The 19,324-nt window shown below is 39.1% G+C and overlaps 2 protein-coding genes across 9 annotated transcripts in view; one reads left to right on the forward strand and one right to left on the reverse strand.

Moving 5' to 3' along the window:
* LOC124545291 (protein bric-a-brac 1-like) overlaps positions 1 to 7,549 on the reverse strand; it is a 68,049-nt gene extending 60,500 nt beyond the window's left edge. For 4 of the 8 annotated variants that reach the window (XM_047124184.1, XM_047124182.1, XM_047124181.1 and 1 more), the window contains exon 1: positions 7,057 to 7,377. The gene's annotated coding sequence lies outside the window, so the exon portion shown is untranslated. Of the gene's footprint in view, positions 1 to 7,056; positions 7,383 to 7,416 lie in introns of those variants that run through there. The other 4 variants (XM_047124179.1, XM_047124180.1, XM_047124183.1 and 1 more) reach the window with 4 other exon arrangements.
* A 9-nt stretch (positions 7,550 to 7,558) lies between these two features.
* The window catches only part of LOC124545293, a 67,734-nt gene continuing 55,968 nt past the window's right edge, over positions 7,559 to 19,324 (forward strand). The window contains exons 1-2 of the mRNA XM_047124186.1: positions 7,559 to 7,878; positions 16,923 to 17,084. Of these exons, the coding sequence (XP_046980142.1) occupies positions 17,056 to 17,084 (29 nt within the window). The 5' untranslated portion in view covers positions 7,559 to 7,878; positions 16,923 to 17,055. The remainder of the gene's footprint in view (positions 7,879 to 16,922; positions 17,085 to 19,324) is intronic.

Below are 19,324 nucleotides of genomic sequence, written 5' to 3' on the forward strand. Positions count from 1 at the left end.
TGTTAATAAGTAATGCAATACTTCTTTTCCTCAGCCAATTTCACTTGAAAAAAACTCAGAATTTGCTGTGAGACATCGTGGAATAATCCTGCTTCACCCACTATAGTTTCATGCAGTACTAATAGGTGGCAGCGCTATATGCAGCCTTCAAAATGGCATCTGTAACGAAGGTGCAGTCTAAGCTGTCATTGAGTTTCTTCCGATGGAAAACCAGAGCATCAGAGATATTCATAGGCACTTGCAGAATGTCTATGGAGACCCAGCAGTGAACAAAAGCACAGTGGGTCATTGGGCAAGTCATCTGTCATATTGCAGCAAGGTTGTGCAAACCTGCCAGATCTCTCGCATTCCAGCTGACCACACACACAGCTGTGAGTCATGGAATGTTGGAACATGTGGACACACTCATTTGCGATGGTCGAAGGATCACAATCAAACACATTGCTGCACAACTGGATGTCTCTTCTGGTAATGCTGACACCTTGTCCATCAGGTAGGGTACTCTAAGTTGTGTACTCGCTGGTTCCTTGCCACCTAACAAAAGACCATAAAGAGAAAAGCAGGACCATTAGTGCAGAACTGCTTGCACGTTTCACGGCTTATCATGACAGTTTTCTTTTTTTTCCCCCAAACATTGTCACAGGTAATGAAACATAGGTTCATTACTTTGAACCGAAAACAAAATGGCAATCCATGGAATGGCGCCACGCTACTTTTCCTTTGAAGAAAATGTTCAAAGCCACACTTTCAGGCAGTAAACTCATGACAACAGTCTTCTGGGACTCTGAAGGGGTTATTCTCCCTCATGGTGCAACGATCAACTCTGAAGTGTAGTCTGCTACCCTCCGGAAATTGAAGACAACCAACTTCAGTGTGTTCATTGCCACAAAAATGCAAATGAATTTGTCCTTCTCCATGACAATGCAAGACCTCATATATGTCTGTGCACCCAAGAGGAACTCACAAAACTTCGCTGGATTGCTCTTCCTCATCCACCCTACTGCCAGGGTCTCTCACCTTCCAACTTCCATCTGTTTGGCCAAATGAAGGATTCACTCCACAGAAAGCAGTACAAGAATGACGGGGAGGTCATTAATGCAGCAAGATGTTGGCTCCGACATCAATCAGTAGAGTGGTATTGATCCTCCAAGCACAGTGACATAAAGCCATCACATGGAACGGAGATTATTTTGAAAAATAGAGCTTTGTAGCCAAAAGAGAGAGGAATAACATGATGTTGTGGGATCCTGAATAAAACCAACCTGCTTTCAGAAAAAAACGTGTATAGCAGAGATGCTAAGTTGCAGATAGGCAACAAAGAGACTGTGTTGCATCCCCTATTGATCATCCCGCGTAATTCACAGTAGCTTGCCACTTCACTATTTACTTTCTTATCCAACCATTTGCAGGAATTTCAGGTGCAGTTTTCATTTATTAACTGAGCTGAATGCAACGTATGCAACCAACACCCCAACAACAAAGAGCTGTAAACAGTAGCGCGGTTGCAGATGTAGCCATACTCAATGGGATGGTTTATTTGTGCTATTATTTCCAGCAGCAGTGTTGCAATATATCACACTTGGCATGCCATTTGAGTCAGCTTTCTCTGACCAGCTTCTCTAAAGAGATTGCTCTCTCTGTGTAATCCCATGGCTGTAGATGTAATAATTTGTGTTCTGCCACTTTCATTTACCTCACAGTTTTCAATATTTTTTATTTTATTTATTTTTTGTTATGTTAGGAAACACAGCAAAGTTTCTTTTGAAGGGGCTCTGTGGTCAGAGATCTTGAGTACAGTGACTCTGACAATGTTTTGCTTGCATCTGGCACACACTATCAGAAACTTAGGGAAGCAAAACGGTGCAGCAAGAACATGTGGATTACATCATGTATGGCCATATTACTGGACAATTAAGAAGTTAGCCAGTCAGCACGAGGTGTTCTAGGACTTAAATGTTGCCTATCGCTATGATTTCATATCTCTGATGATTCCAGAAGGGGAAACATTCACCAGTAATATGGGTAAGATCAACCACTTCCTGTAACTAAGCATCAAAATTATTTTCTTCCCTTAACTGTTGCAAAGATGTACACCTAGCATGGCGCATGTTCTCATCAGAAACCTTGCAGTGGCATATCAAAGTCACATCTCCCCTTTCAGACACTGTATCATTGGCTTCTGTATGCTACGCGAGCTGATGCATAACCTTGCACTATATGGCATACTACACAAGGTGTCTTCTACGCCATGAATGGACCCAGGAACAGAGTAGTAGTGTTTTATTCACTGATGAGCCATGGTTTACCCTGAAGACTAATTCACACCACTCCCCATCTGGCACACCACTGGAACACGTTACCACTCTGTCAATATCACAAAATGGGGCCAGTACATTAGTAACAGTACTCACATCTGGAACAGCATCATGTTAGGAGCACATACACCAGTACCTCCTACAGATACTGTGCTGGCTATATCTACATGGATTAAATATCTGGGCATAACATAGCAATGTGATATGAGATAGAAACAAGCACATGAGGATTATAGTAGGGAAGGCAAATGGTCGACTTCAGTTTATTGAGAGAATTTTATGAAAGTTTGGCTCACTTGTAAAGGAGACTGCATACAGGACACTTGTGCAACCTATTCTTGAGTACTGCTGAAGTGTTTGGGATCTGCACCAGGTTGGCCAAAGGAATACATCGAAGAAGTTCAGAGGCAGACTGCTAGATTTGTTACCAATACGTTCGAACAACACACAAGTGTTACAGAAATGCTTTGGGAACTCTAAAGGAAATGCCTGGTGGCAAAGGGACATTCTTTGCAAACACTATTGAGAAAATTTAGAGAACGAGCATTTGAAGCTGACTGCAGAATGAACCAACTGCTATCAACATACTTTTTGCATAGGTCCACAAAGATAAGATACATGAAATTAGCACTCATAGGGAGGCATACAAACGGTCAGTTTTCCCTCGCTCTGTATGCAAGTGGTACAGGAAAGAAAATGACTAGCAGTGGTAGTAATTTTGAAAAATTAACCAGAATGATGCCTTAAATATAGTAATGGTTGGTTAAAGCAGAAACAGTACAAACCACAAAACTAATTTAATTGGACGGGTAAAAGACCCACTCACCAAGTGGTGGCAGAACACACACATAAAAGAAGGTTATTATTATGCAAGCTCTCGGAGCCAGTGGCTCCTCCTTCAGGCAGAAGGGTTGAAGGGGAGGGAAAAGAGGTGAAGAAAAAGGACTGGAGAGGTCTAGGAAAAGGGACAGATTTCGAGAAAGTCACACAGAACCCTGGGTCACGGGAGACTTACTGCATGGGATGAGAAGGAAAGACTGATTGTTGGGGACAGCATTGGACAATATTCGAAAACCTGAGAGCTTGAAGGTGGAAAATAGGGTAATATGCAAGACAGATTATTGCTTGAACATCTACATGTGTTAATAAGAGTGAAAAGCTAAGTGCACTGTACATAACAGAGGTTGCTTGGGAGATGGGGGAGGGGGGGAGTCAAAAATATATGGGCAAGACAATGAAAGATGTAGAAAACAGAGCATGAATTGAGATCCATTCTGTCTGATATTACCACACCTGAATAGCTTCTCATCGCCCTTCCAATCCCCGAAATATTCTCGTCAGACACTATGCTCCTTCTGCACCCATTGCCCTATGCTATGACTCCTACCCCCGCTGTAAGACTTGCCCTATGCACCCTCCTACCACCACTTGTAGCAGCCCTGATCTGGAAAAACATATACTATCAGAGGGAGAGCCACCCATGAAATAACACCTCATACACCAGCTATTATGTAAACACTGTTCGGCCATTTACATCACTGTGACTACCACCAAATCATCAATTAGGAGGAATGTGCATAGGCAGAGGGTGTATTCTGGCAACATGCCATATCCTGTTTCACTACAACATGACAATTGTGACCTTGGTGCCTGTTTCACCACATGCACCGTCTGGATTCTTTCCCCAGTTTCTCAGAACTCCGTAGGTGGGAACCAGCACTACAACATGTCCTGGATTCTTGCCACCCATCTGGCCTTAATTTACATAAATTTCTTCGGTCTCAGCATTTCTTCACTGTGACTACTCTTTCCTTCATTCCGTTTTAGTATCCTATATTTTTCATTGTCTTACCCACCTATTTTTCAATCCCCCCACCCCCCCCCCCCTTTCTTACGTACAATGCACTTAGCTTCTCACTCTTATTAACACATGTACGATGTTTAAGCAGTAATCTCTGTCTTGCATATACCTTGTCTTCCACCTTTAAGCTCACAGGTTTTCAAATCTCGTCCGATGCAATCCTCAACCATCGACCTTTCCGTAGCGTCCTGTGCAGTAACTCTCTCCTGAACCACAGTTCTGGGTGACTTTTCCAAAATCTACCCCTTTCTCTAGACCTCTGCTATCCTTGGCCTTCAACCCTCTTACCTCCCCTTCCACCCTTCTGACTGAAGGAGGAGCCACTGGCTCCAAAAGCTTGTGTAATAGTAACCTACTTTTATGTGCGTGTTCTGCCACTGCTTGGTGAGTAGATTTTTTATAAATCCAATTACATTATTTTGTCAAAAATCGATTGTTTTTATTGTTATATTAAACCACAAAAGTTTTATGATAGGACAATGAGTGATGTCTCAAATTGGAAAGGACACATATAAAGCTTTTAATGAGACATAATTAAGATGTCTTGTTCTAAACACATGTCGAAAACCAGGGGAGATGTAAAAATGACATATGTTTGGTGCATCAAAATCTTTACAGCTCATGGGATAGAATTTGCAGTGAAATTAAGTCCTGAACGAATCTTTCAACTTCTTGCAATTTCTTAAAAGTTAGCAGATTAAAACTGTGTGTCAGACTGAGACTTGAACTCAGGACCTTTACCTTTCACGGCAAGTGCTCTACCAATCATACCAGATCCGGTACTGGCACAAGTAAAGCTGTGAGAACAAGTTGTTTGTTGTGCATGGACAGCTCAGTTGGTAGAGGCCATAGCTCAGGTGATAATATATGGGATAGCCACAACACAAAAATAAGAACACCATTATAGACTGATGTGTAATGCAATCCGATAATGTACATCCATCACTGCAATAACCTACCTGTATGTCTTATTTCTGATTTTGAAAAATTTCTGATTGTAATTAAATTCAGATTTTGTATGTAAAAAGCTACGTAACTTTATGTACAAATGTGAATCTCATTGGGTATCTAGATCTCAAACGATTTGTCGAGTCAACTTCCAATGATTCATCATGCAAGCTGTTAACATGGGCAGCACACAGTGGAAAAGACATTGCCACCATCAGTTCACTTTTACTTTTACAGTGTCATGACGGTCAATGCATAAGTACCTTCATGACCGAAGGCAACCTTGCAGACTTGTCAACAAACGCAATAAATATGATTTCAAGACTCTTTAAGCAGAATTTTTTTAAAAAATGTTTGGTGTGTACAAGCTGACTTAAAGTAATATAGGCTAAATTATTTGTGCTATGCTGTGTTCAAATTTCCATCATTTTTGATATGAATTACCTTAACTCATCCATAACATAAAGTAGGCCTAAATAAAAAACTGAAAGAAAAGCATTAAAACTCTATAAATGTGGGGCTGATCAGCTTATTTTAGATGCAAGTTACCACTCGTTTTAGACAATTTTGAGACACTACAGCTAACATTTTATGATGTACAACTATGGTGTTCTACCAGTTGTTATCATGTTACATTTTTGCATATGTATTACATATTTGTGATACTGAAACAAATATTTTCATTGTTGTGTATACTTGGTATGCTACTGTTTTGAATTAACACACCAATTTCTAAATCACTTACTGATGTGTGTATCCATTGGTCAATACCTGAATTACACTGAGACTAGTTATCATTTTCATTCCATAATTTGTGTTCCATTCAAGATTTTCCAATATCATATTAATGCTGCAAAACTGGTTTGATACTATTCTGCACATGCGACAAATTTGATTCACTTTTAGAAATAGGCTTGCCCTGAATTTTATTTATTAAGATGGTTGATGAAAGCCTGTGACAGCAAAACCAAAAGGTTTGTTTGGCATCAAAAAACATTTGCTGCCGACACCATTATGAGTGGCACTAGTAAATGTTATTCTACAGCAAACAAAACCATATACTTAATTACATAAAATGACACGCTTCCCAAAACTGCGCAGAATGTAAAACTGTAGACCACAGCTTAACATACAAACGGAATCTTAAACAGAATGTGAACATTAAGCCACTGACAGCTGTTACTTTAAAAATTACTTGCAAGTAAAAAAGAACCACTGAAATCAACAAATCAATACTGTCAGCATCATATTAACAAGATTTCTATGTCCTACACCTCTGCAATATATACAAGATGATGAAATTGCTATGGTGTAACTACTTTATGCAACAAAATGTATTTTTTTTCATCCGACACAAAATGTAACTTTAAAAATACTTTTTAGCAGCGAAGTAGTTCTGAAACTCAAACAGAACCCTTACAAAACAACATGTACTCAACACTAATGGGAAGTTGTGTGACAACTCCACTGACTGATTCTTGTGGCTATGAATTCATGGAAGCAAATGCGAGATACTGTTCAGTAAATGCACAAATGGTAAAAGACGCTTTTAGCAACATTGCTAGTACAAGAATAATCATGCGAAAAATGAATATTTTATACCTGTAATTCAATTACAAATTTTGGTAACGGACACATAGTACAATTAGGTTAGCATACGTTTGTTGTCACATCATACCAAAAATATGAGATGTAAAACCACATTGCAACTAGCCTATTGGGTACCCTTGCAAACTTGCGCGTTTTAGACGAATGAAAATGATTCAGTTCTTAGGGCCGGGCAAATATGTTAATAAAGAAATTTTATTACATTCAAAAATTTTCGACAACTTCAGGGTCAGGAGTTATACAAAATAAAACCAATGCAAAAATTTTTGATGAAAATCAATTATTTTGTTGAAGTTTTAGAAATGCGATGTATTATTGCATTACCTATTTACATTTCTCTTTCCGCTTGTTCAGTCGAAAGACTTTCCCGCGGTACTGTAACAGCTTCCTCACTTCCAGCTATATTTTAATCTTAGACAAAAACAAGATGCTAAACGTTTTAATGGAATACACGCAAAACTTGCAAAAGTTCAACGCTCGCGAGATTCTGCGTTTGCAGCCGTCTTCTTCTGTTCAACACGCATGCGCGGAGACCTCATTTCGGAGAAATAAATGCACAAATAGCATCACTGAAACAATTTCGCATCTGCATTCTGCATTTCGCGATAGATTGACAACGAAGATTTATAACTGTTAGTTGGGACTATATATTTACTGCTCCCGTTCTAGTGTTTAGCGTCTCACCTGTTGATTCATCGAGTGGTTTTGCCCGCTTCGAAAAATTCACTAGACACAGATAAAAATATACCTTAACTGGAATTGCATACAAACGTATATGAATGCAACAATGTGCAGGCTGAGTGTGCGAAGCTCGTCAATGGCCAAAAGACCTTGTGATGCATTTTTTTTTTTTTTTTAGCGATCTTGTGTAAAAAAGTTAATACATGTGTATACTTCAAATAAAAGCGTCATGGATGTAACACGAAGAAAAGAATTGCGTCGTTTCCGAATCCCACAAAGTCGTGTTATACATGACTTGTAGATCGTCCTTTTCGGTTGCTTGTATTTTAGAATTGGCAGATTCACGGTGGAAAAGGCAAATGTAGAAGTAAAATGCACATTAACTGAAAGAATATGTTCCATGTGCATGAACTTTTCTGTTTCTTGAATTGCGGGTTTTCATCTTATTTATAGTGCAACTGCACGGTACTGATAGCCAATGAATGAATTTATAAATAATAATTTTACTCATAAATTATCCACCGCGATGATTCAGTAATACCTTTAGTCGATGAATTGGGCAAGTACGTCTTCTAGCAATTTTTAAGTGGAATTTTCTATTCGCCTCTAAGGTGTTACCTTGGCGAATGAAACTTGCCACTCCGCTGATGTGATATCCAGATTGGTTACCACAGCGTTGTTCTTATTATCATTTATTTCACTAGTGCCTCCACATTTGATAGAATTAAACTGATAACAGCTCAAAATTGCCTTCCGCGAAATGATTTGTTTCCAACATTTCTAATTAGTAACTTACTAACACTGGAATAATATATATATATATATATATATATATATATATATTTCATTGTTGCCCTTATGGACAGTGTTTGAACTCGAAAATCACATGATGACACAATTTTCACTTCTTTCCTTTCTTCCTCTTCTCTTCCCAAAATCTCTTCATCCTTTGGCTGTGCTCCTGTTTCCTTTGCTCTGTCCATAATGTTCCTTTCTTCTTTCTCTCCTTTACAATAAATTTTGCATTCCTAACTTTGTTTCTGAAGTATTTCCTGTCTCCTATCATTTGCCTGTTGATCCCTATCTGCCTTAAGTCTTCGTCTATTTCATGATACCAATTTGTTTTCTTGCTTGAGCTGTTTACTACATCAAAAATTTTCTTTGTAAGTCGGTTGTTGTCCATTCTCTGTATGTGCCCATAGAAAGTTAATCTGCATTTTCTGATCGCGTCTGTTAGTCTGTCAGTGTGCTGGTACAGCTCTTTGGTAGGTCGCTTCATCCATATGCCATCTCTGTGAATTGGTCCAAATATTTTTCTGAGAATTTTGCATTCTATTTTTTCTGTGTCTATGATGCCTGATGCTCCAATTGTGGTTGTTTCTGACGCGTACAATGCTTCTGGTAATACAACTGTTTTGTAGTGCCTAAATTTGGCCTGCCTCGATATGCTTTTCTTATTATAATGTGACCATGTGAGTTTGTATGCCTTCTGGAGTTTCTTCGTTTGTTCCATGTTAGCCGCCTTGTTTGATCCTCCCATTTGTATGTACTCCCCTAAATACTTAAATTTTTCGACTCTTTCTACGGATCCATATACCGTATGCATGGTGTGTACATTGTTGGTCTGTCGTTCCATATATTGTGTCTTCTCGTAAGATACCTGCAGACCTGTTTTGGCAGCTATTTCGTGCAAGCATTCCAGTGCTTCCTTTGCCTCCTGTGTATTATTGCTGAGTATGGCTATATCATCTGCAAATGCCAGACATTTTATGATTGTTTTGGTTTCACGTGTTCTTCCCAGCTGTATTCCTTTAACTTGTTCCTCCCACTGCTTGATAATTTTGTCTAACACCATGTTGAACAGGATTGGTGAGAGCCCGTCTCCTTGTCGGACACCTGTGTGTATGTGGAAGGGTTCCGAAATTTCTCCCATGAACTTAATCTTGGAGGTAGTGTCTGTAAGCGTCTGTTGTATAAGTGCCCAGGTTTTTCTGTCGATACCATATTCTTCCAGTACGTCAAAGAGTGTCTGTCTGTCTATGGAATCATATGCTTTTTCAAAGTCCACAAAGGTAACTACAGTGTTTCTTGCCTGTCTGACTTTCAAAAGTGTTCTCAAGTTCCAGATCTGTTCGATGCATGGTCTCCCTTTTCTGAAGCCTGCCTGGTATTCCCTAATTTGCAGATCTGCTTGTGGTTCTAGTCTGTTTAATAGCACCTTAGAGAAAATTTTGTATGTAACTGGTACTAGCGAAATGCCTCTGTAATTGTTTGGATCTGACTTATCACCCTTTTTATGTAACGGATGGATCAATGCACATTTCCATTCCTCTGGCACTTTCTCTGTGATCCAAATTTCGGAGATAATCTTATGGATTTTTTTGGTGATGTTTTCATCTTGGAGTTTCCAGATCTCGGCGATAATACCATCTTCTCCGGCAGCTCTGTTATTTTTCATTTGTTTTATGATTTCCTCTATCTCTTCTATTGTGGGTGGATCAGAATCGGCATTAGATGTGGTCTTTTGGAATGTTAATTTTCCTGTAGGTTTTTTGCAATTAAGAAGTTTATCAAAGTAATGTTTGAGAATTTTACAGTTTTCTTTTGTGTTTGTTTTCCAGGGATCCATCTGTTCTTCGGAAGCAGAGGCTAGGGGGTTGATAGCCCTTAATATTTTCTTTGAAAGTTCTGTAAAAATTTCTTGTGTTATTTCTTTTGAAATCTTCCTCAATTTCTTTTAGTCTGTTATTGTCATATGCTCGTTTTTCCCTTCTGATTTCCTTCGATGCTAGTTTCTGAACTTCGTGAAATTCTTTCCATGTTTCTGAATTTCTGTAGCTACTGAACTTGTCCCATGCTTGCTTTCTTCTCTCAATGGCTTCATCACACTTTGCGTTCCACCACCTATGTTTGTGTTTTCTAGGCGTTGTCCCCAGCACATAGTCTTCTGAACTGCCTTCGCCAGATCTGTCCATGTGTCTATTGAGTGCCTATTAATTTCTTCAACGATTTTATCCCTGTTTATCTTCAAGTATTCCGGATCAGGTTTGACTATTTTGTTTTGCGCTGTCTGTTTCAGTCTTGGGATTGGCCTAATCTTAACTTGTAGCAAATAATGATCAGACTCGAAGACTCCTTTACGTGTTCTGACATTTAGAATTTCCCGCGAATTTTTCTTGGATATGGCCACATGATCAATCTGAAATTCTCGCCACACTGTGTTGGGTGCTTTCCATGTTGTAAGTTTTCGTCTTGGTTTTTGAAATTGTGTTGACATGATTTTGAGGTTAAAGTTTTGACAATATTTTATGAGGTGTTCCCCATTTCTGTTCGTGCGAATATGCGCTGAGTATGGGCCTGTTATTTCTCTGAATTTTCTCTCCTTACCAAGCTGCGCATTGAAATCACCCATTAGAATTTTCACATGTCTTTCTGGTACGTTGTTAGTTACTTCCTCCATGTCTTCCCAGAAGTCTTCAATTTCTTGTGGCTTCTTTCTGTTATGGTCATTTGTAGGTGCATGTGCGTTGATAATTGTGTATGCTTTATTACCTGATTTGAAGGACATCTTTTCTGAGAGGAAAATGTTTATGTTCATTAAGTGAATTTTAAGACACTGCTTGTGATGTCAACCAGGAGCATATCAGCTGTAAAGCAATAAATGTATAAAAAATATATAAGTTGCAACAACCATAATGGTAACATATTTTGTAAGTGTAATAAATGTAGTATTATTATTTTTTACATTTACAAAAGGCATCATTATTACATGTCTGTCTGGAAACTTTGTTATTACAGTTTCTCGAGATAGTTTATGTCCATCTTCAGGAACATGCCAGTTCAATCTCTTTAGCATCTCTGTGACAGTCTCCCACGGCTCAAACAAACCTGTGACCATACATGCTGCCTTTCGCTGTATATGTTCAATATCTCCTGGTAGTCCTATCTGGTATGGGTCCCACACACTTGAGCCGTATTCTAGAACTGACCACACAAGTGTTTTGTAAGCAATCTCCTTTGTAGATTGATTGCACTTCCCCAGTATTCTACCAATAAACCAAACTCTACCACCCACTTCACCTGTACGACTGAAGGTATGTGATCACTCCTTTTCCTTTCCCAACAACATGTTACAACCAGGTATTTGTTTGAGTTGGCTGATTCCATCAGTGACTCACTGACATTATAGTTGTAGGATACTATGTTTTTTTAATTTTGTGAAGTGCGCAAGTTTACCTTTCTGAACACGTAAAGAAAGTTGCAAATCTTTGCACCACTTTGAAATCTTATCAAGTTATGAGTGAATATATACACAGCTTCTTTAAGACAATACTTCATTATAGAAAACTGCAACATCTGCAAAAAAGTCTGACATTACTATTAATATTATCCGCAGGGTCACTAAAATGCAACATGAACAGCAAGGGCCCCACCATACTTCCTTCGGCCTCATCTGAAGTTACTCCTACTTTGACAATGATTCTCCATTCAAGACAACGTGCTGCATCCTTCCTTACCAAAAAGTCCTCAGTCCAGTCACAAATTTAGCTTGGTACACCATATGACCATACTTTTGGCAATAAGTATAGGTGTGGTAATGAGTCAACTGCTTTACAGAAATCAAGAAATGCAGTATCTACCTGACTGCCTTGATCCAAAGCCTTCAGTGCATCATATGAGAAGTGTGAGTTGGATATCACGTGATCAGTGCTTTTGGAATCCATGCTGGTTGGCATGTAGGAGGTCATTCAGTTTGAGATACTTTATTATTTTTGAACTCAGAATATGTTCTAAGATTTTACGACACATTGATGCCAAGGATATTTTACGGCAATTTTGTAGATTACTTCTACTATTCTTGTTGAAGACAGTTGTGACCCTACACTTTTCCTCCAACTACTGGGTGTGGTTTTGTGTTTGAGAGATCTATGATAGATTGTAGTTAGAAGAGGGGATAACTCACCTGAAAATTCAGTATAGAATCTGATAGGGATGCCATTGGGCCCTGTGGCTTTGTTCAGTTTTAATGATTTCAGCTGTTTCTCAACACCACTGACACTAATACTTATTTCACTCATCTTTACAGTGGTATGAGGATTAAATTGGAGTTTTCCATTGTAAAGGAACATTTGAAAATGGATCTTAGCGTTTCAGTTTTTGCTTTGCTACCCTCAATTTCAGCTCATGACTCATTCACTTGGGACTGGACAGTAACTTTGGTGCCGCTAACAACCTTTACATGTGACAAGAAGTTCTTAGGGTTTTGTGAAAGATCATTTGACATTATTCTGCTATAGAATGATTGAAGGCTTCATGCATTACTTTCTTGGCAGCCAAATGTGTTTTATTCAGCATCTCTCTATCCATAGTCCTAGGCTTTGTTTTACATCTATTATGCAGTGGTCTCTTGTTTCTTAGTACTTTCTTTGCAGTGACTGTATACCATGGAGGGTCTCTCCCATTATGAACTGTTCTACTGGGTACATATCTATCCAATGCATGGTCAACTAATTTTTGGACTTGAGCCATAGTTCCTTCCATACTACTGCCCTGTGCTGAAAGTTTCCAAGTTTCTCATTAACACACAACAATACTGATTTTTCATCTAGTTTACTGAACATATGTATCTTTCTGCCTGTATTAGTTGTCCTTTGTACTTTGGTAATCATAGCTGCCACAACCATGTTGTGGTCACTGATATCAGTTTCTATGTGGACATCCTCAAAGACGTGAGGTATATTTGTTGCCGTTAGATACAATATATTTCCATCACGAGTGGGCTTCTCAACTAACTATTCTAGGTAGTTTCCAGAGAAGGCATTTAGTAATGTTTCATAGTATGTCTTATCATGGCCACCACTAACAAAACTGTAATTTTCCCAATTGATTCTTGGATGATTTAAGTCTCCACCAATGATTACAGTATGGCTGGGAAACTTTCGTACAAGTGAACTAAGGCTTTCTCTGAAGCTTTTGGTTACATCAGGAGATTAGTCTGGTAGACAATAGAACAATCCAATTGCCAATTTATTCCCCCCCCTGATGTTGAGTCTTGCCCAAACATCTCACATACAGCTTAATTTCTATATTTGTGGATTTGAGTTTTTCGTCTACTGTGAGAAATGCACCACCTCCATTTCCCATTAGCCTATCCTTTCTATATACACTTCAGTGTTACCAAAAAATCTCACTGCTATCAATTTCAGGTTTCAACTAGCACTCTGTATCGAGTATTATGTGAGCTTTGCTGCTTTCAGTAGCACTTCCAACTCAGGCCCTTTATTGTGAATGTTTTGGCAGGTTAACCACTAGGATGTTAATACTCTCCCCTATGAGAGGCATTTGTTTCAATCTTACACTGATACTTCTGGGTTTCTGACAGCTATCGTTATCTGGATTCGATGGAGAGTTGGCTAATCTACAAACCCCTTGTGTGCCCCCCCTCCCACACAGTCAGCTACCTGGGTAGCAGCCTGACCCATTTAAGGGGACCCTATAATTCTCAACAATATGCTACAAGTCCTGAAAGTCACAGCCTAACTCATCACAAAACCTCTGAAGTCTCTGGTGCGGTCCTTCCACTTGACATAGAACCAAGGTGCCACGATAATTTCTGGGACAATGCTGCAAAATGAGAGATCTGTTGAAACTCCATACCCAAGGCTGGCCTTCTCAGCCTTCTTTGCCAGTCACTGGACTGATCCAATCCCTACCCCTTTGGATTTGCCTCCTTTTAACACCCGACAAAACAGGTTTCCACAAAGAAGGCTTGTAGCTATATGCCTCTGCAGAACCAGTTTACAAATTACTGTCATCATCAGCACTAACCATTTGCCATCCACTGCATATGCAGGCCCCTTCCAGACTTCTCCATGAGTTACCATCTTCGGCTTTCCACATCCAATCTTTTTGTTTCACCACCTATGTCCTATTTGTCTCATTACATTCACATCCTATCACCATGTAAGTTTCGTAGCTGGCAGTGTCATGTCCCCAATTGCTCTATTTTTTCTTATCCACTTGTTTGTTTTACTCTACTTCCTGTTGTTGATAACATGCAGCTTTCCATTAGGCAATACTAACCTTACGACTTATCTTAGAAGAAAGATTAAGAAAAGGCAAACCTACGTTTCTAGCATTTGTAGACTTAGAGAAAGCTTTTGACAATGTTAACTGGAATACTCTCTTTCAAATTCTGAAGGTGGCAGGGGTAAAATACAGGGAGCGAAAGGCTATTTACAATTTGTACAGAAACCAGATGGCAGTTATAAGAGTCGAGGGGCATGAAAGGGAAGCAGTGGTTGGGAAAGGAGTGAGACAGGGTTGTAGCCTGTCCCCGATGTTATTCAATCTGTATATTGAGCAAGCAGTAAAGGAAACAAAAGAAAAATTCGGAGTAGGTATTAAAATTCATGGAGAAGAAGTAAAAACTTTGAGGTTCGCCGATGACATTGTAATTCTGTCAGAGACAGCAAAGGACTTGGAAGAGCAGTTGAAAGGAATGAACAGTGTCTTGAAAGGAGGATATAAGATGGACATCAACAAAAGCAAAACAAGGATAATGGAATGTAGTCAAATTAAAACGGGTGATGCTGAGGGAATTAGATTAGGAAATGAGACACTTAAAGTAGTAAAGGAGTTTTGCTATTTAGGGAGTAAAATAACTGACGATGGTCGAAGTAGAGAGGAAATAAAATGTAGACTGGCAATGGCAAGGAAATCGTTTCTGAAGAACAGAAATTTGTTAACATCGAGTATAGATTTAAGTGTCAGGAAGTCGTTTCTGAAAGTATTTGTATGGAGTGTAGCCATGTATGGAAGTGAAACATAGACGATAACTAGTTTGGACAAGAAGAGAATAGAAGCTTTCGAAATGTGGTGCTACAGAAGAATGCTGAAGGTAAGGTGGGTAGATTGCGTAACTAATGAGGAGGTATTGAATAGGATTGGGGAGAAGAGAAGTTTGTGGCACAACTTGACTAGAAGAAGGGATCGGTTGGTAGGACATGTTTTGAGGCATCAAGGGATCACAAATTTAGCATTGGAGGGCTGCGTGGAAGGTAAAAATCGTAGAGGGAGACCAAGAGATGAATACACTAAGCAGATTCAGAAGGATGTAGGTTGCAGTAGGTACTGGGAGATGAAGAAGCTTGCACAGGATAGATAGAGTAGCATGGAGAGCTGCATCAAACCAGTCTCAGGACTGAAGACCACAACAACAACAACAACTGACTATTAGTAATCTTCAGGCCTACTGTCATACTTGCTCTGTTCAGCTACATTATACTCTGCAGTTTACACTTAAGTGTTTGGCATAGGGTTCGTAAACCACTGTTAGACTGTTTCTCTACCATTCCGCTCTTGACTAGAATGTGAGAAAAATGAACATTAACTCTTCCTATGCAAACTCTGATTTCTCCTATTTTGCCACAATGGCCATTTCTTACTATGCAGGTGGGAGTCAACAACATATTCTCACAGTCAGAGAAGAGTTATTGATTCATTTCATGAAAAGCTCTCATAGCAATGAAGAAGTGTCTGTTTCTAATATTGCCACACCAATTCATGTCCATGACACTCTCTTCCCTATTTTGTGCAAACCAAGTTACTATCCTTTGAACTCTGCTGGTGTCCTCCATCATTGGTGTCCTCCATCATCCTGTCTAGTAAGGATCCCATATTGCACAGCAGTACTTCAGAAGAGACAAGTGTAGCGTAGTGTAGGCAGACTATTTAGTAGATCTGTTTCATCTTAGAAATGTTCTACCAGTAAAATACAGTCTTTTTTCACCTTTTCCATGACTTTTTCTATGTGATGGTTGCAATATAAGTTGTTTGTATTCCTAGGTATGTAGTCAGAGACTTTTTATTATTCAGGTCAACTGCCACATTTCACACTGTGCAGGTATCTTTTCTAACAAATTTTATAGTTAATTTTGATCATCTGATGACTTTACTAGACAGTAAATAACAGCATCATCTGCAATTTAAGAGGGCTGCTCAGATTGTCTTCTAAATTATTTATATAGATTAAAAGAGCGTAGGTCCTATAAATCTTCCTCAGAGAATCTCAGATACAACCATGGTTTCACTGAATGACTTCCCATCAATTACTACTATGATCTTTCTGACAGTAAATCACAAACCCAGTCAACCAGCTGAGACGATACTCCAAAGGTGCACAATTTGATTAGAAGGTTCTTGTGAGGAACAATGTCAAAAGCCTTCTGGAACTCAAGAAACATAGCATCGGTTTGAGATCCCTTGTTTACTGCACTCATTGCTTCATGTAAATAAAGAGCTAGTCATTTTTCACAATACTGGTATTTTCTGAAACTGTTCTGGCTGTGTGTCAATAGATTGTTTCCTTTGAGGTAGTTCATAATTTTGGAACACAGTATATGTTCCAAAATCCTAATTCAAATTGATGTTAGTGATGTGGGTCTATATTTCAGCAGATCACTTCTATTTCCTTTCTCTTTTATTAGCATGTCCTGTGAACTTTCCAGTGTATAGGTACAGATCTTTCGCCGAGTGAGCAGTTGTGAGTGTTTGCTAAAAATGGAGCAATTTTATCAGCATACTAGACAATGAGCCTCTATATTTTGCTGAATTAGTTTGGGATCCAAAGCAAACAAAACAATGTCACCTGCAGATCAGAGGTTGTTCAGGTAAGATCCATTTATGCTTATTTATTATTCATCCCAGTTTAATGTTTTAAAAGCCCTTTCTGATTTGTGTAAAATAGATTTGCTGAAAAAAGTCATGTTGCATAACTCCTTCCTTAGTTCTGAACTATTCACTCTCTTGATAAACTTGAATGGAAACTATAACATGTAGCCTTGTATCCAGATGTAAGCTTGGCAGGGGGGCGGGGGTGACTCATATTAGTGTAATAGAATGTGGAACAATTGAAGAATTGGAGGAAACAAAACACAATCTCTTAAAAATCAGATTCAAAACTATTGAAAAACTGTGTCTGTTAATTAATTTAATACTAGCAATTTATAGCATGCATTCATGGCCACGGTTGCTAATGCAATATATACTGATGAGCCAAAACATGATTACCCCCTGCTTAATAGCTTGTTTGTCTGCCTTTGGAATGAAATGCACCACTGATTCTGCATATCAGGGATCAGACAGTTTGTCAGTAGATTTTTGGAGGTACGTGGCATTAGATGTCTATGTACTTGTCATGTAAATAATGGACCACTGTTTTTTGTATGCAGCGATGGCGCCTGATAATGACCCAGATCGGTTCCTTAGGGTTTACATCAGACAAATTTGGTTGCTGAGATATCAACATGAATTCATACAATGCTCCTCAAACCACTGTAGCATGTTTCTGGCTCTGAGAAATGGACAATTATCCTGCTGAAAAATGACATCGCCACCGGGGAAGACATCAAGCATGAAGGTTTGCATGGTGGTTCACAGCTGCCACCGTGTCTTCAATTACTGCCACAGTTCTCAATCAAACACAGGAGAATATCTTCCATAGCATAATACTGCTACCACCAGCCTGCATCTGTGGCGTGCTGTGTGTTTTGAGTTGTCATTCACACCAGTGACAGTGTTTGTGTTGACGACCATCGTCCTAATGTAGCAAAAATGTGATCTACCCGAAGACACGACACGTTTCCATTGATCAGTGGTTGAATCCTGGTGATCCCATGCCCACTGCAATCTTAACTGATGATGTTGGGTCAACATGTGAACATGTAGGGGTGGTCTGCTGTGGTGCTCCATGTTCAACAGTATACGATGAACACTGTGCTCTAAAACACTTACGCATACACCAACATTGTGCTTTTTCAGCAGAGATGCCACAGATCACCATCTATCCTACTTTACAGAGCAGATAGGCTTCTGAACCATAAGTTCTGTGAAGATTCATGGATGTTCAACCATTTAGTGCCTTGTGGTAGTTTCACTGTCCTTCTACCTCTTTCCGTAGATGCTCATGGCAGTAGCACATGAACATTCGACCACCTTTCCTGTTTTCAAGGTACTCATTCACAGGTTCTGTATAATAATAATAATAATAATCTGCCCTTTGTTGAAGTTGCTTATCTCAATGGATTTCCTCATTTGCAGCCCATGTCTCTGCTAGGATGATCCCCCATCCACGTCTGCTTTGCTTACACATTTATATTACCGCGTCACATGCCCGCAATGCCATCTGGCAGGATCTAGTGATGGAGTGGGCAGTGGTCATAATATTTTGGCTTATCAGTGTATATGCAATGGTGCTTGACTCAAAAGGAAGTCAATCCAAATCATAGCTGAGGATGAAATTGTCATGACTTGTATTTGGTCACATGGGGAGGAGAGGTGGTAGCATGTATTTCCTGATGACCGTGGGATCTTTGTCTCCTGAATGCCCAGATTTTTGGGGCACTCAGGGTAAAAGAATCATTTCGAGCATTGCATCTGTGCGCAATGAACTTATTCATCTGGTGATCCCAAAAGGATTGATGAGACGGATACAGCCATTGGACGTAGACAGCTTTTGATGTTGTACAAACTTCATTAGAAGATTTTTCAGTTATAGTTCTGCTGAATGATTATGCTGACAAATCTCCACTTGAGAAACAATATAATCAAGCTGCAATCATTAGTACATAATCAGTTCCCTTTGCCAAGGTTTTCCAATGTACCGATGTGAGGTTGGCAAAAATTAGGATATTTAGTGGATAGCCCACTGCAATTTGAAAATCCTGCTGAATTTTGTTTTATATTGTGTTGTCCACTGTGTGTACTATATGAAGAAATTTTGTTTGTTTTATGTGCATGGTGTAAGAAAACTTTTATGTTTTAAGCATTTCTTTTCAGATTATCGTTATTATAATGGGTTTGTATCATAATACTGAGTTACTGATTATTTTCAGTTAACAAAACACACATT

Source organism: Schistocerca americana, chromosome 8 (assembly GCF_021461395.2).
Source record: "Schistocerca americana isolate TAMUIC-IGC-003095 chromosome 8, iqSchAmer2.1, whole genome shotgun sequence".
Classification (NCBI taxonomy): Eukaryota; Metazoa; Arthropoda; class Insecta; order Orthoptera; family Acrididae; genus Schistocerca; species Schistocerca americana.